The sequence below is a fragment of the Marmota flaviventris genome, chromosome 1 (assembly GCF_047511675.1).
Source record: "Marmota flaviventris isolate mMarFla1 chromosome 1, mMarFla1.hap1, whole genome shotgun sequence".
In the NCBI taxonomy this organism is placed as follows: Eukaryota; Metazoa; Chordata; class Mammalia; order Rodentia; family Sciuridae; genus Marmota; species Marmota flaviventris.
This window is the reverse complement of record NC_092498.1, coordinates 69,150,528-69,168,919: the sequence shown is the minus strand read 5'-3', so window position 1 is coordinate 69,168,919 and position 18,392 is coordinate 69,150,528. Positions and strand designations below refer to the sequence as shown.

Genomic DNA, 18,392 nt, shown 5'->3' with positions numbered 1-18,392 from the left:
TGAAGAGGGCTTTTCTGTGGAGAAAGGAGGTGCCACTTCAAAATGACAATCCTTAATGCTAGGCACTGCAATAGACATAATCAATCCACAACAAACAATTCTAGATTAATTATAAACACTGCAAACACTCTTAATTATGACAGGCTCATGAAAGACATTCCCTCTTCATGCTGAGCTCAAGTGTCAGATCTAAAGTCTCAAGCCTTAGGCTCTAAGTTCACCAGATACACACTTACTCAGACCACGGTGATAGGGTCAGGGACCTATGTAGGCTTCTCCTTGGGTAGTGCTGATGGCCGGTTGAGGAGAGGACCATAGGGAGAAGTTGCAGTTCTCACAAATGTCAAGATGTGGCCATAGAGTTTGAGAGTGGTGAGGGAGATGCAAAGGATTAGGCAAATAATGAGAAGAGTTGGGATGTCAGTCCAGGTCCTCATTAGGCTATCTGGCATGAGGAAATCAGTGTCAGCTGGCTGAATGTCTGTTCATTTGCTCCATCATTTATACTAAATTTGGGTCCTCTGACAACCCTTTCAATCCCTGTCAGCTACTATCAGATTTTTCAGTGATGTCTTTTGCCCTGAAGTTAAAGCATCTGATGGTTAAAGCATCAGGTGGTCCCCACCCTGATATTCTTGCCTCTTACCCTTATGGGGTGAGGGCAACATGACACAGACCTCACTCTGAGTTTGTCAGGGTGGAGAGAAGTGACTTGTTTATGTCAGAGCTATGCCAGAGAGTCATATTGGAGGGCTCCTGGTGGGGCTGCAGGTTTGAAAGTGGAGTTTTAAAATGGGGTTTCTGGGGTTGGGTTTGTGGAGTGGTAGAGCCACTTGCCTTGCATGCGTGTGGCCCTGGGTTCAATTCTCAGCACCACATAAAAATAAATAAATAAAATGAAGGTGTTGTGTCCAACTACAACAAAAAAATAAATCTTTAAAAAAATAAATAAATAAGATGGGTTTGCTAAGGTTAAGGCCTAAGGCCATCCTTATAAAGCACACAATATTACAGATGCCTTGAACCCCAAGTGGAAAAATGACTGATGGGTCTAGACTGGGTCCCAGTGGAGCAGGAGTAAGAGTGGATCCCACACCTCTAATTGGGAGAGAGTTGGTAAATGAATGCACCTTGACCTGCAGGAGACTTCTTTCATCCTGTCTTTTTCTCCCTGAAATGGAGCAATAATTTTTGAAACATCTCTTACAACAATTAAAACTATTTACAGGGTGGGGTTGTGGTTCAGTGATAGAATGCTCGCCTAACATGTATGAGGTCCTGGGTTTGATCCTCAGCACCACAAAAAGATAAATAAAGGCATTAAAATAAGCAAATAAATAAAGTATTTACAAATATAGGAAAGGAAATGAAAATTACTTAAAACTGAGCTAGGGGTATAGTTCATTGGTAGAGCACTTGCCTAGCATGCACAAAGTGTTGGGTTCAATTCTTAGCAAAGAAAAAATATTCAAAGTATTGAAATCCATGGCTGTATGTTTTCCTTTTTGATGTTTCAAGAGCCTCATTACGATCCTATTTTTTGTTGAAATATATGGAGTTTCTCAGGTGTGATGGCACAGGCCTGCCATCCCAGTTACTCAAGAGGCTAAGGTAGGAGGATTGCAAGTTTAAGGTCAGCCTTAGCAACTTATCAAGGCCCTCAGCAATTAGGAAAACCTTGTCTCAAAATAACATAAAAAGGGGATGATGTTGTGGATCAGTGGCAGATCACTTACCTAGCATGTGTGAGGCACTGGGTTTGATTCTCAGCACTGCATATAAATAAATGAATAAAATAAAGGTTAATCAACATCTAAAAAATATTAAAAATATAATAACATAAAAGGCTGTTAGGGCCAACAAGGTAGCACATGCCTCTAATCCCAGCAGCTCGGGAGGCTGAGACAGGAGGATCACCAGTTCAAAGCCAGCCTCAGCAATGGTGAGTCACTAAGCAACTCAGTGAGTCCCTGTCTCCAAATAAAATACAAAATAGGGCTGGAGAGGTAGCTCAGTGGTTGAGTGCCCCTGAATTCAATCCCTGATACAAAAAAAAAAAAAAAAAATGCTGGGAGTGGCTGTGGATATGGTTAGTGGTTAAGCCCCCTTGGGTTCAATTCCTGGTACTCTGGCCTTGCTCTACTTCAGAAGGATTCAATCTGAGGTCAAACAAATAAAATATTTAGTAACCAAAGTAATAGATTAAATAATTCAAGTAATCTCCTTATTAGCAGAGACAGAATATTTGTGAGCCTAAAACCATCTTTATTATCCTTACATGCTTATTAAAGATAGCTATGTTATTTTGTTTGGCATTAAATATATCTCTAGCCAGTCATGGTGGCACATGTCTGAAATCCCATCTACACCGAGAGCTGAGGTAGGAGGATTATAAATTTGAGGACAGCCAAATGTACAAATGTACAAAACGTACAGCATTGGGAGAAACTGTCTCAAAAAAATGTGTATACCTTGATATCAAAAAGATACAACTAAATTAAGATTTATCTGAATAGTTACAAAAAAGAAGAGAATGACAAAGTTGAATATTTATGCAGCTCACCAAGGTTGTAGAGGATCCCAAATTGTACAGAATCAACTAGATCAATAGTAGAATGGTTTAAATTCAACAAGGACATGCAGTGGGTATTAATATAACTTCTAGATAGAGATAGGCTAACTCAGCCTCAATTCTGCTACACACTAGCTGTGCCTCTTTGGACAAACTACTTAAGCACTCTGGGTTTCAGGTTTCCTCATCTGTAACCTGAATCTCTATCCTTCATATAGGATTCTGGGAGAATGAAAAGTAATAATGTGTTCAAAGTACTAAATCTGGAAACAGGCACACAGTAAGTTTGCAGCGAATATTAATTATCATTGCTTTTTTAAATAAATAGCTACTTTGTGCATCCTATTTGCTAGGCACTTTTCTAATTCACCAAGAATTTGAGTGCTAGACACTATTTAAAATGGTGCAGATATTAATTCATTTGTTCCTCATAAATATCCTATGGGCTATTATTATTATTATGATCATGATCATCATGACCTCTCATAGATAAGGAAATTAAAGTCCAGAGATAAAGTAACTTCCTTGATACAACACAGTTAGTAAGAGTAAGAACCAGGAATTCAAATTCAATCAATTCACTTCCACCAACTGTTCTTTCCCCACACCCTGCCTGGCACTGGGGATTGAACATAGGAGCACTGTACCCTTGAGCTACACCCCCAGTCTCTTCAAATTTTGAAATAGAGACTCTCTAAGTTGCCCAGTCTGGTCTTGAACTCAGCCTCCATAGTAGTTGGGACCATAGGAAAGCAACAACCTTTATGCCTGGCCAGAGAGCATACTCTTAACTAAATCAGGCTTCATCATTATCCTTGCCGTCATCGTCGTCGTCATCATCATCATCATCATCATCATAATCATCATCATCACCACCATCTTGAACCATAAGCTGAGGGTGATGCACAAGGCATTAATGTGTACATATTGATTATTAAAGTTTTGTTTACATAATGAATGTTTTCATAAAATGTGTACATCACTCATGTAACCTAAATTATATTTTAACTTAGAATTTTAACTTGCAAATGAAAAAGTACATATGGAATCATTCTAGAAAGGTTAAAAAATTGTTAGATTAAAAACTATAAGAAAGGCTGGAGTTGTAGCTCAGTGGTGAAAGAATAAAAGAAATTGAAGTTAAAATGTAAAGGACCAGGTTTTGTAAAATTTCCAAGCTGCACTCAGAGCCTGAAATTCCTATGGCAGTTAAGACAATTCCCGGAACTGCCTGTTAGATATGTGTCGAAATCTTCCCCTGACCACCTAGTTAACCCCTTCCCAGAAACCGTGCCGCTCAGCACGTATACATTTCAGGGCTTCAACCAATCAGTTTAAATATATACCTATCTTAGTACTAACTAATCACCCCCACCCGACCTGTTCCCACCAATGAATGTGCTAATCATGTTTTAGAGTTGTTATTTGATTTTCCCGCGGTATATGATGATTTGCTAAAGGAGGCTATGTTGTATGTAAGGCCAGTGCCCTCTCTAAAGAATGTATATAAACTCTGCTCAAGTTGTTCTCGGGGCTCTTTGTTCTCTGCTCTTCTGAAGTGAGCTCTGAGCCCCAGCATGCTGGACCCCCAATAAACCCTTTGCTGTTGCATGAGACGGTCTCTTGGTGGTCTTTTCCTCTGACGCTCGCCTGACCTTTTCAGTGGTAGAGCACTTGCCTAGCATGTGTGAGGATCTGGGTTAATCCTCAGCACCACATTAAAAAATAAATAAATAAATAAAAGGTATTGTGTCCAAATATAACTAAAAACATTTTTTAAAAAACTGTAAGAAAACTTAGGGCTCATTTCTTATCTTTTCTTGTTTGTTTGTTTGCACTGAGGACTTAACCCAGGTTCTTTACCACTGAACTACATCCCATGCTTTTTTGATTTTTTATTCTGAGACAGCAAAATTAAATTGCTTAAGGCTTTGTTAAGTTGCTGAGGCTGGTCTTGATGTTGTAATCCTCCTGTCTCAGCTTCCCAAGTCACTGGTATTACAGGCATGTGCCACTGAGCCCACCTACATTCTCTTCTTATAAATTTGCTACAAAAATTGTTCCATCAAGAATTCCTACTCATGTCAGGCCCAGTGGTATGTGTCTGTAATCCTGATGGCCCATGTCTGTATTTCCAATGACTCGGGAGGCTGAGAGATGAGGATCACAAGTTTGAGACCACATCCAGCAATTTAGCCAGGACCTGAGCAACTTATCAAGACACTGTCTCAAAATTTAAAAATAAAAAAGGGCTGGGCAGGCTGGGGCTATAGCTTAGTAGGAGAGGCTTGCCTCATGCATGCAAGGCACTGGGTTCGATCCTCAGCAACCACATAAAAATAAATAAAGGGGCTGGGGTGTGGCTCAGTGGTAGATTGCTCACCTAGCACACGTGAGGCACTGGGTTCAAACCTCAGCACCACATAAAAATGAAATAAAGATATTGTGTCCACCTACAACTAAAAAAATAAATATTTAAAAAATAAAAAAATAAATTTTTTAAAAAATAAATATTTAAAATAAATAAATAAATACATAAAGATAGCGTGTCCATCTACAACTAAAAAAAAAGGGGGGGGGGGACTGGGGATGTGGCTCCATGGTTAAGTGCCCCTGGGTTTAATCTCCAGTACCAAAAAAAAGAAAAATGAAGAATAAGAATTTCTACTTGCTCTTAAGTTAATAGAATGACGAAATACAAAGCACTTTATAATCTATTCTAAAATAACAAAAACTGTAGAAATAATATAAGCTACAATTATCTGCGATTTATACCCCAACAGAAGCAGAGCAGTCTTTATCCATTATAAATGGACACATAGATGCACATACATCCTTGGAAAAAAACCTTAAAGCCTGGGGCTGGGGTTGCAGCTCAGTGGTAGAGTGCTTGCCTCACATGTGTGAGGCACTGGGTTCAATTCTTAGCAAGGCATACAAATAAATGAATAAAATAAAGGTCCTTCAACACTAAAAAATATTTTTAGGAAATCTTAAAGCCAGGGGCTGGGGATTTGGCTCAAGCAGTAGCGAGCTCGCCTGGCATGCGTGCGGCCCAAGTTCAATCCTCAGCACCACATACAAACAAAGATGTTGTCTCAGCCGAAAACTAAAAAATAAATAAATATTTAAAAAATTCTCTCTCTCTCTCTCTCTCTCTCTCTCTCTCTCTCTCTCTTTTTTAAAAAAATCTTAAAGCCTATATAATAATATTCAGTCTGTGTTGATTGCCACTGGGGAAATGTGATTACCATTTGGACAAGTACTTAAATTTTCTTGAATCTCTCTCTCTCTCTTTTTTTTTTTTTAACTGAGATCAAATAATGATATAAAGAAATAGCACCAGACATAATTTGACCAGAGGGGCAATAAAGAATTCAATTTCGGGCTGGGGATGTGGCTCAAGCGGTAGCGCGCTCACCTGGCATGCGTGTGGCCTGGGTTCGATCCTCAGCACCACATACAAATAAGGATGTTTTGTCCGCCAAAAACTAAAAAAAAATAAATATTAAAATTCTCTCTCTCTCTCTCTCTCTTTAAAAAAAAATTCAATTTCTGGGGTGGGGGTTGTAGCTCAGTGGTAGAGTGCTCACCTAGTATGTGAGGTGCTAGGTTCAATCATCAGCACCACATGCAAATAAACAAATAAAATAAAAGTATTTTGTCCAAGTATGATTAAAAATTTTTTTAAAGAATTAAATTTCTTTGCATTGCAGTGGTTCCCACATGTAATTCCAAAATAAAAAGGATTGGGATGTAGCTTGATGATAGAGTGCTTGGCTAGCAAGTGGGAGGCACTGATTTTGATCCCCAGTACAACAAAATAAATAAATAAATAAATAAATAAATAAATAAATAAATAAATAAAAGTTACAACTTCAAAAGTTCTAGGCACAAATTTCATAACTTATTTACATTATTGGATATTTAAGGAACCAAAATATTGTCCGGAGCTTCTCATGGTCCACATTTTGTACCTTTTACTCTTTTTTTTTCCTAATTTTTATTTTTAGATGGACAAAATATCTTTATTTTATTTATCTACTTTTATGTCATGCCCAAGGCCTCACACGTGCTAGACAAGCACTCTATCACTGAGCCACAACACTTGTCCTGTACCTGGTACTCTTCAAGTGATAAAGGAATTAGAGGCCTATGCTCAGCTGTGATGAGCAACTTCCCATCCTGACTCCTAACCAGAGATCCTGCCCTGGAGGAGCCCAGGCTGTGATAAGAGGTGGTTGGGATATAGTGTAACACAACCATGAGGCCAGGGTATTGTGTCCAATTCCCGATCAAGGCCATTTATCTGAAAAGTATGACTTCATGTTAAGACATTATGGAAGGATATGAATATGAAATTAATTAATAATCCATATTTAATTTATTGTATAAATGGAATGATTACTGGGATATTGTTATTTTAAACACTTTGGTGTTTTTCCATATCACAACTTTATTGCATTTAAGGATGTGATTTATTTTCTCTCTCTCTCTCTCTCTCTCTCTCTCTCTCTCTCTCTCTCTCTCATCTAAGAAATGGAAAAAATACTCTGAGAAAGTGGTGTCCTTTGATTTGGTTCTGTACCCCCTCACCTCAGGTTATCAAGTAATAAGATCCTGCTAAGTGTCTCTTAGTTCTTGGAGATGCATGTCAGTGCTGTCTAGAAAAGGCAGCGCTTTTTTTTTTTTAATAAAAATTTATCTGACCCTAGTTAACAGAAAGATTTTATTGAGGACTATTGTGATAGGTCAAAGTGTTAAGACTTTTGCAGTATGGAAGATTATTTTGTTTTTGTTTTTGACATTGAGCACAAGTATAGTCAAGGAACAGGCTGGTGGCAATGGTGGATGGAAAATTACTACAACACATCAAAGATAGGGGGGATTCTTACTAGAATTACTAAGCAGGATTCTTGCTTAATGCAGGCTAGGGTGATGAGACATCAAGGGTGGGAAGAGTGAAGAATTTGATTAAATATTTTTTTAAATTTTTTTTTAAAGAGAGAGAGAGAGAGAGAGAGAGAGAGAGAGAGAGAGAGAATTTTTAATATTTATTTTTCAGTTTTCAGCGGACACAACATCTTTGTTTGTATGTGGTGCTGAGGATCGAACCTGGGCTGCATGCATGCCAGGCGAGTGTGCTACCGCTTGAGCCACATCCCCAGCCCTTGATTAAATATTGACAGTGATAAAAGCCAGGGTAGGGAGATTCTGTCTAAACTAGGCTATGTAAAGTAAGGCTTAGTTGAGAAAAGTGCTCATAGGGACATGGTTAAAGTTGATCAGAACGAGGATCTGTTAAATTCAAATGAATAAATTCATTGAAACAGATCCCCTTTGAAATTAAGAGCAAGTCCTGACCAAGCTCCTCCCAAGGAAGCTAAAATCCACACATTCTCATAGATATATATGTACAGATGTAGCATTGTTATGCTCGAATTCGGGACCCCCAGAGACCCAAGATCGATGCAAGCATCAAAGAGGTGTTTATTGCGAGCTAGCTCGGTCCTCCGCACGCACACACAGCAACTGGTGATGCTGAGAGGCCCTGAGCCCAGGGTTTGCAGCAGTTTTAACATTCTTTGGAGAAGGCAGGGACCCCCACATACATCATAGCATCTCCTAGCAAATCATCACACACAGCGGGAAAATCAAATAACAACTCTAAAACATGATTAGCACATTCACTGGCAGGAACAAGTTGGGTAGGGGTGATTGGTCAGTACAAAAGGGGTATTCGTTTGAACTGAGTGGTTTGAGCCAAGAGGGGTGTATGTGCTGAGCTACATGGTTTCCCAACTTCTTATCAACCACTGGGAGGGTTATCTGGCATCCCAGGTATTTCCCTGTCTCATGCTGATTGGTGGCTGCTAGGGGGCTGCTATGGATCCCCACCTAGCCTGACTGAGTCAGGGACACCTGGCACAGCAGATCTCTCCTGTTATTTGTAGATGAACAATTTAGCATGGTGGGAATGTGCCTAGGAGTGCTCTGTGGGTTTTTCCAAGGACAAACGCCATGTCCCTTCCTTGGACAGCTTTGCTCTGAGATAGAGGCTGGTTTTTCAGCATAACCAAGCTATATCTGTACATATATATCCCCTGTCTTTTGTTTCTATGAGTTGTAACCAGTTTCTTTAGGGCCTGGAGAGAAACAATCTAGCTGCTTCTTCCCAGTTTGGTCAACAGGCATAAAATGTGTATTTCCTTGCTTTCTTATTTCTTATGCATTGGGGCAGCTGACTCTTGCCTGCAGGGTTGCTGGCCAGGCGGGTTATCTGGTTGACTGTCAGTAACAGCATCAACACCTAAAATTAAAGCAGAATCTGGCTGGGCCCTGTTGTCTATAATCCTAGTTACTCTAGAGGCTGAGACAGTGGGATCAGGAATTTCAAGGCCTGTTAGAGTCTGTAAACAAGTCTGGATGGCGCCTGGCAAAATGCCAGAGGGAGTGGTTTGTGAAGTAACACCAGCAAGCCATTAAGTGTGGAGATTCCTTATTGGTTGACTGATGTATCTAGTTTATGCTAATTAGATAAGCTGTGTGGAATGTATAAATACTGCTCCTGTTCTGCAATAAACGGCTCCTACTCCTGCTGTATCAATGTACACAAGTTGTTCGTCACCCCCCGGTTATTTTGCTGCAGCCAGACTGCGGCAAAGGCCATCCTGGGCAACTTGGCAAGACTCTGGCTTGATATAGGAAAAGATGGGCTGGGTAGGTATAGCTCAGTGATAGAACATTTTCCTAGCATGCACAAGTCCTGGGTGGAATCCCCAGTACCACACGTGCATTCACACACACACACACACACACACACACACACACACACACACGCATACGGAAACAACAAATCTAAAAAACAGAATATGGCTCACTTAGGGCATCAGTTTGAATTAAATTCTTGCCTGTCTTGGAGAAGAGAAGGCAATAATCAAAATTTATAAGTGCAACATGCACTCCCTTTCCCAAAAGTTTTCAGCTGGTGTGTCACTAGCCACCCACACATTTGGGTAGAACTCAGGGCATCGCCCATGCTAAGCAAGTACTCTACCACTGAGTTACACCCCCAGTCCTAGTTTTCACCAGCCTCAGGGGTCCACTGAACTGTACTTGAGTCCTGGAGTCTCAGAAGCTCCTCTACATTGTTGAACTCCTTGTGAGTCTCCTGTTTGTTCTGTACTATCAAGAAGCTCCAGGACCCATGTTCATAATCTGCCACATCTATTTATCCCCCATACCTTTAGGACTACTCACATGTACATTATTCTCCTAAATTTCTTATTTAATGGGCTTGACTTTCCCCCTGAGTACACGGATTTCTGAAGACATAGTAGGCAATTCTGAAAGGGTGAATAAACAAGACACTAATCAGAAATCTAACTAAGAAAACCCTTGAAAGGAAGTTTCCAGAGCTATTTCTACCTCTACCCTGCTGACTTTGGCATCTCTTGCTGTGCTGTCCCCATTCCCCTCCAAAAAGTGCCTTTATATTCTCCAAAGAAGTAGCCTAAGAGATGAGATGGCTCTGAATTACTAAGAATCTTTTCTACCTGGTTTTGGGATACCCTGAATGTACCCTCTTCTTCTTCCCCAACACACATGCAGCTTGAGTAGAGGGCTGGGACTATCATGCTTAAGCAATCTCTAGAGTTTTGCACTTCCAAAGACCTTAGAGCTCCGAGTTTGTAGACATGGGTTAGGGGAGCTCTTCCAGACCTCCTGGAGGGTACCTTAATGTAATGATTTCTTCAGGCAGTTTTAACTTTAACAGATGGAAAAGCGATTCCCTTTGGAGCAGCATTTGAGGGAGTGGTGGAAAGGGATAAGTAATTGTTAGTGTGGAGATGATCATTTTGACATGAAGGCAGATACCAGTCTGCCTTCATTCATCTTCAGTGTTTAGCGTTATTGTAATTCCAGCCACTCCAGAGGCTGAGGAAAGAGGATTGCAAGCTCAAGGATACAAACTATCCTTACACCTCAGGGTCTGAGCTGTCTGTCTTATTAGAAAACCTGTGGGTGTTCTTGCTGTGCTGGGAACATCCCCTCTCACCCTAGATTGTGACCTGTGCTTCAACTCCTGTACAACTGGGTGGTGCCTTTGGAAATTTACATTATTTGCATAGTATACTATGCTTAGCTTCTCTTTAGGTCCTGCATGTCTTGTTGCTAAATTTAGATGCAGTGTGCTCTTTCTTTCCTTTTGTCTTTTTTTGTCTTGCAAAGGAGAATCAGAATTCTTTGGTTGCTTACTCAACCCCTCCCTACCTCTCCTGACTCTGATTGGTCTGTGGTTCTCTGAACTGTCCTGCTCTGCCCACTGTCTGTGTAAGATATCTGCTTCTGTTGCCTCTTGCTGTTTCTGGATTTTTCTGTGGGTGACCCTCAACTGACCTTAGGTCTGCAGCTTTAATCCCCTCCTTGTTGGCCCCTTATAGTTCTTTTTGCTTTTTGGTATTGGAGATCAAATATGCCTCATAATCCTAAGCAAGCATCCTACCACTGAGCTATGCCCCTAGCACCTTAGTAGATCTTCTTAATGTTTGTGCCTTGAAAGAATTCCCCACGCAAAGACACTTCGCTGGGAGAATTCCAATTTTATTGCAAAAAGCAGTGTGCTTATATAGAACTAAGGGGGAGATGGTAGGGCTTAGATAAATGGCAGGCAACCTGTTTATTGGCAAGTTCTTTCAGATATCAGCTCCAGAGCCCAGGAATTAGTTCTCATTGGGGCTAAGGTTCCCCGCCAGCGAGATTTGAAATTGGTGCCGGCGGGAGAGTTCACACGGGCGGGAACTTTTCGCGCCACTGCAGAAAAGAAGAAGGTAGGAAGAAGAGGTGCTTAGGCGCCATGTTGGGGTTTTTTTCTCTGGGGTATGGCTGCCATTTATACTTTTCCCAACATTCCTCCCTTTTTGTTTTCTTAGGAAGTGGGGCCTCGTTGGTCAGATCCGGCTGCTTCCTGCTGTGTGGGGGCACTGTGGGGCCTAGAAAGGGAAGTGGAGGAATGCTCAGGGGGCAGGTCTGGGGATATCATGGCAGCCAGAAATAAAACCCAGTGGCTATAGACAGCTACTTCCATAGGGGTGAAGTCTATGAAAGTTCCCTGAAGCCACAAGTTGTCGATGGTATGGAACCAGTCCTGGATGGAGGAGATTGTTGGTATCAGCCACTGGTCCTGTAACAGAGACTCTAGGAAATACTGGAAGCGTTGCCTGGACATGGTGTCACCAGCACCTGAAGAAGATCAGAGCGAATAAAAACAGAATGAAGATAAAAATTAAAGCAAAGGTCAATTTTTGGCAGAAGTTCCATGTTGGGGGACTGACAGAGAAGAGGCCAAGGGCCATGAGGAAGCTTAGAAGGACATAAAAACTCATGAATCCAGGATGGCAGATTAAGAGGTTCTCCGAGCTCGTTGTCTCCCGCTGTCTGATGTCCGTTGTATTCCATCGTGCCTGGTAGTGAGCTTCAGCACTGCGTGAACTGTTCTCTTGGAGATGTTGGGGGTTCATCGGTCATCAGAGGCTGGTAGTGCCTAAGCAGAAGCTGGTTGAAAGTTTGATTAGAAATTTTCTGCAATTGGGTTTGAAGGAACTTCATTATGCAGGGCAAGAGAGCACAAAAAAGGAGCATCCCAATAAGGGGCCCCAGGATAGGTAGTAAGTACGTGGCAAGAGAGGATTGGAAGAACCCTGTTATGGGATTAGAGGAGGTGGGTTTGAGCAGTTGGGTCGATAATTCCTGCAATTTAACAACATTTTTTTCTATTAGCCCAGACTCATTAACATAGTAACGACATTCCTCTCTGAGGAACAGGCATGTACCCCCTTTTTCTGCAGTGAGAAGATCAATCGCCCTTTGGTTTTGTAAAGCCACTTGTGCCAATGAAGTAACCTGCCACTGCAAGGAGCCCAGAGACTCAGCAGTGGTATCGAGTGCTTCCTGCAGTTTTTGTTGCAGGTCATTGGATGCCCATAGAGCATGACCTATAGCTCCACCAGAGAGTCCGAGACTCACCACTGAAATTGTTAAAGTGAGGCCTACCAGAACCGGCAGAAAGACTGCCCTACGGGTGCGGGAAGGTAGGGCCAGCTGCCAGAATTTGGTGGGAGTATACAAAGACAGCTGGGGAACTACAGTAACCAAGAAACAGGTGCCAGAGACATTGATGGTTGAGGTACTCAAACTTACACCAGAGGAAGTGTCCAGGTTGCATAAACGCAGGGCTCAATGGGGTGCTATAGCTCAAGGAACAAATGGGTAAAGGATTCATTGTTGGCAGGTGGAAACAGATGAAAGGAAATGAAGTATTGGTGGAATAACTTTCCCATAGTGGGATACGTGTCACATGTAGGGGTTGTCCTTTCTTAGAGAAATTGTAGGTTTTGCTGAAATATTTCCTGCCGCTAATGGGACCGCTGCTAAAAGTGGATGACTAAGTGAAGCACAGAGAAAGCACTGAGAAGTAGGCACAGAAAGAGGGGTGGAGATTAATAATCGAAGAATTTGGTGTAGCAAATTGAGCCATGTGGGAGGGGGACCTGAGGGGGTTGAAGGCTCTGAATCCTCTTTGGATGAGCTATGGATAAGATCTCGAAGTTTTGATTCTGACTCCTTAATGTGTTCGACTACCTGGATGGTTGCCTTAGGTGGTGTAATCAGGGTGCGGCCAACAGTCATCCACCCTGTGGGTCTGGCTGAGGTTGTCCGAGCATAGACAGCAAACTCAACATAGTCCCAACGTTTGGCCTTGGGGTCAGGTATATCTAAAGTATACTATCCATTGTTATCGGATGAAGAGCCTTTATGCCACTTTAGGTAACTAGAAGTCCACCCTTCAGGGTAACCAAGTGAGTGGTAAGAATAGCTACCACGTTCATCATGGAACCTGCATGACCAGTAGGGGCACCCATTATATATCTCAGGCCACCAATGACAATAGTCTTTGGTTTGATCAAAAAGGAAGCAAATGAAAGGCCAGTTCCAGCTACCAGGGATGAAGGTCCTTGAAGGTGACAATTTTAGGGAAATAGAGGTGCAGTTGTGGATGAAGCAAGTAGTTGCATCCACTGCACGGACCTTCTGCATGCCATGTTCTGAGTATCGTTCCCGAAGAGTGAATAAGTACATGGTAGGAGAGGAGGGTAAAGACCAGTCCCGACAGAGCACAGAAAATAAGCAGAGCACAAAAAACAAGCAGAGAGAGAAGACTAGGGTGTTGGGAGAGCTCATTGTGCCTTCTTTAAGAGGAATTGGGCTGTGGGGAACACCGTGTGAGCCGCAACTTAAAGGGGTGAGATGGGTGTGGAGAGCAAGAGTAAAGGGGAGGTTCAGGAGGTGATTCTTGGAGTTCCTCTGGGGTGGTCCTGTCGTCAGCAGGTGGGGCCTCCTGGTGATATGGCTTCAACCTAGAAATGTGAATCCAGGGAGTGAGACGGTTGTCCGGTAAGGAGAGTTTGGCGGCGGTGGGGGTACAGAGAATGACAGGATAGGTGCCTTCCCATTTGGGGGCAAGAGGCCCTTTCTCCTCTGGGGTATTATAATAGACTAGACTCCCAGGTGTTAAGGGAGGAGTGTTTGGAGAGGAGACTGGGTCCGGAAGAAGCCAGTCCTGATATTTCCAGAGTTCCGAGCGGAGATGAAACAAGAGAGGCAAAGACAAATCTCGGGTGAGAGGTCCTTGTGAAACGACCAACCCAGGGGGTATAAGAGGTCTTCCATACATTATCTCAAAGGGAGACAGTAAAGATGGTTTCTTAGGGAGAGCTCTGATTCGAAGCAAAGCCAAGGGAAGGAGTTTGACCCAGTCTAAGTTTAATTCCATTGTCAATTTGGTAAGGACTTCCTTTAGAGTACGATTTACCCTTTCCACTTTCCCTGAAGCCTGGGGGCGATATGGACAGAGGAAATGCCACTTGAAGGAGAGGGCTTTGGAGACCTTTTGTGTGATCCTAGAAATAAACTCAGGGCCATTGTCAGATTGTAAGGAAGTGGGCATACCAAACCTGGGGATGATGTCTGTCAGTAAGATTGAAGCTACAGTGGAAGCCTTTTTATTGGAAGTGGGAAATGCCTCAACCCAACCAGAGAAAGTATCCACAAAGACAAGGAGGTATTTAGTGCGCCGTACTGTGGGCATGTTGGTGAAGTCTACCTGCCAGTCAGCAGCAGGAATGTGTCCCCAGGCTTGGTGGGAGGGGAAAGGTTTGGGCCTTAAAGGAGTATGAGGGTTGGTCCGCTGACAGATCTGACAATTAAAGGCTATATGGCTTTGTCAGAGGGGGTGAGGGAGAAGAAGCTCTGTAAAAAGAGGGTTAAAGACTGAGAATTGGAATGGAATAAAGTATGAAGGAACTTGAAAAGATCCTTGTTCTTACTGGAAGAAGTAGGGGCTTCAGATGAGCTGTCTAAAGTGGCCATTATATGTCCCCCAGGGGGGCCATAATTGGAAGTGGTAGCAGCCATTCGTGCCGCCTGGTCAGCTTTGGCATTGCCCTCAGTGATAAGAGAGCCATCCTTCTGATGGGACCTACAATGGACAACTCCCAACTGGGTGGGTAAGTGGGAGACCTCTATCAGATTGGTTATAAGAGCCGAATTAGTGATCGCATTACCTTTGGTGGTAAGTAGGCCTTGCTCCTTCCATATTGCAGAATGGGATAATAAGATATGGAAGACATATTTTGAGTCAGTATAAAGGGTGAGGGATTTGCCTTGTGCTAGAAGGCAGGCACGAGTGGCTGCTATAAGTTCAGCCTGCTGGTTGGTAGTTCCTGAAGGCAGAGCTTTGGCCTCTATAATCTCAGTGGCTGAAACTACAGCGTATCCAGAGTAATGGGTGCCATTCTGCCTAAAGGAACTGCCATCAGTGAACCAGATAAGGTCAGGCTTGGTGAGTGGTCCCTCAGAAATGGAAGAATGACAGGGGAGGAAATCATCTAAGGTTTCCAAACAATTATGAGTTGGTGTGTTAGACATGGGAGTCATTGGGAGCAGTGAGGCAGGGTTCAGTGCAGAGCAGGGGAGGAAAGTAATATTAGGGTTTTCCAGAAAGGAAGTGAGGAGCAACAGAACTCTGGATGGAGTAAGGGTTTGAAGGCCCTTACAAGCTAAAAGATCCTTCAAGTGATGTGGGGAGTGGATAGTTAAAGGGGCCCCAAAAGTCAGCTTAGAGGCTTCTTTGTGTAAAATTTGTCCAGCAGCCAGAGCTCTTAAGCAAGGGGCCCACCCACGGATGGTAGGGTCTAGTTGCTTGGACAAATATGCCACAGGTGCAAATGTAGGCCCATAGTTTTGACCTAAGACCCCAAGTGCTTGTCCCCCTTTTTCATGGACATATAGATGAAATGGTCTTGAAAGATCAGGAAGGTGAAGGGCGGGTGCCTTTAGGAGGAGTTGCTGAAGCCTGCGGAAGTGGTAGTTGGGGGAGAAGGCAAGAGATTCACTAGGGGGTCCCTTTGCTAGGTCATACAGGGGTTTGGCTAGAAGAGAATAATTTGGGATCCAGGCCCTAAAATAACCTGCTAGTCCTAGGAATGATAGTATTTCGGCTTTCGTATGGGGCACTGGAAGATTAGAGAGGAGTTGCCTCCTATCCAGTGTTATTTCCTTTTTCCCGGGTGTAAGGTGAAAACCAAGATAGGTGACAGAAGACTGGGAAACCTGGGCCTTGTGGGGAGACACCCTATATCCCTTATCTGCTAGGAAATTGAGAAGCTGGGCGGTGTGGGATTGAGAGTGTTCCCAAGAGGGACTACATAGAAGAAGGTCATCGACATATTGAAGGAGAGTAGAGTCAGGGCAGGTGGGGTGAAAGGATGTGAGGTCCTGGGCAAGAACTTGGCCAAAGAGATGGGGGCTATCCCTAAATCCCTGTGGGAGGACATTCCAGGTAAGCTGACGAGAATGGCGGGTGTGAGGGTCAGTCCACGTAAAAGCAAAGATATCCTGAGATTCTGAGGACAAGGGAATAGAAAAGAATGCATCTTTTAAATCTAGGACCGAGAAGTGGGTAGTAGTGGCAGGGATCTGAGAGAGGAGGGTGTAAGGGTTGGGCACTAGCGGGTGGATGGGGACCACAGAAGAGTTGACAAGGCGAAGTTCTTGAACCAGCCTGTAGGACCCATTAGGTTTCTTAACTGCCAGAATGGGGGTGTTGAAAGGAGAGTGTGTAGGCCTAAGATACCCCTTTCGTAATAAATCCTGGATGATGGGTTCTAATCCGAGGAGGGCTGTGGTTGTGAGTGGATATTGTGGTTGACTAATATATCTTGAAGGGTCCCATAAGACAATATGAATAGGACTGCATTTAGCCATAGAGGGTGTAGTTGTGTCCCAAACCTCAGGGTTAACTGGTTTAGATAGTTGTGGAAGAGTGCGTGAAGGAGGTGTATCTGCCCCTAGGAACATCATGAGGAAATGAGAGGTAGGAGAGGTATGGGGTGATATCTGAATGGTGACTTTTAATAGTGAGAGTATGTCCCTTCCCAGAAGGGGAATGGGGCAATGGCTCATAACGAGAAAGGAGTGTGTGAAGGACAAAAGGGATCCCTGCATATAACATGATAAGGGGGGGGAGGTTTCAAGGGAAAATCTGTTTACCTCCTTCCCCGACAATAGGAGTTTTTGAGGGTGTGGTAGGACCCCAATACTCCCTCAAGACCGAAAAAGCAGCACCAGTATCCAAGAGGAAGGTAATGAAGCGTCCATCCACCAGGAAGGTGACCCTAGGCTCTTGCTTCTTGATGGTAATAGTCGGGAGGGAAGGCACAGGGCTCCATCAATCCTCCTCTGCCAAGCCCAGGAGAGGCTGGGGTTGCCGGGTGGCTGACCAACCTCCCTTCCAGGTTGTTGGGCAGTCTGCCCCCCAGTGTCCCCTTTGATGGCATTTTGGGCAGGGGTTGGAGGGTGTCCTCAGCGAAGGACAATCCCTGGCCCAATGTCCCTCATTACCACATTTGAAGCAAGCTCCAGGGGGTGTCTTATTAGGACGGCATGGTGATGACCTTCTCTGAATGACCTGGGCCAACATTTGGAATTTGGCATTTTCAGCCCTCTGCCTACGGCGTTCACTTTCATCCTCTCTACCATGAAAAGCCTTGAAAGCAACAGCAAGGATTTCGGTCTGAGGAGTAGCAGGGCCCTGTTCAAGCTTTTTAAGCTTGGCTTTAATGTCAGGGGAGGCTTACCTACATCAGATCAGTGGTGAGTGCAGGAAGCCAGAGTCTGAAAAGAGCGGACCAGGGTGGAGTGTCTCGGCGGAGCGGGGGACGGGGCTCTTGTTGGAAAGAGCTCACCCGTATCCTCACAAGGGGCACCAGAATGAAAGAATTCCCCACACAAAGACACTTCGCTGGGAGAATTCCAATTTTATTGCAAAAAGCTGTGTGCTTATATAGAACTAAGGGGGAGATGGTAGGGCTTAGATAAATGGCAGGCAACCCATTTATTGGCAAGTTCTTTCAGATATCAGCTCCGGAGCCCAGGAATTAGTTCTCATTGGGGCTAAGGTTCCCCGCCAGCGAGATTTGAAATTGGTGCCGGCGGGAGAGTTCACACGGGCGGGAACTTTTCGCGCCACTGCAGAAAAGAAGAAGGTAGGAAGAAGAGGTGCTTAGGCGCCATGTTGGGGTTTTTTCTCTGGGGTATGGCTGCCGTTTATACTTTTCCCAACATGCCTCTGTATCATTTAGAAAATGAAATAATTTTATTTTACTAAATTGTGAAAATAAAGGTGTTTTTTTAAGGTGTTTTTTTTTAATTCAAGTGATGTAGAAAGATCTCATTAGGAAGTAGTCATGGAAATCATAGT

The 18,392-nt window shown here is 43.4% G+C and overlaps 1 protein-coding gene across 1 annotated transcript in view; it reads right to left on the bottom strand.

The window, feature by feature from the left end:
* Positions 1-3,368: 3,368 nt before the first annotated feature.
* LOC114090454 (cysteine/serine-rich nuclear protein 1-like) overlaps positions 3,369-18,392 on the bottom strand; it is a 66,498-nt gene continuing 51,474 nt past the window's right edge. Inside the window, 1 exon segment of the mRNA XM_071607304.1 lies at positions 3,369-3,464. Coding sequence (XP_071463405.1) covers positions 3,369-3,464 — 96 coding nt within the window.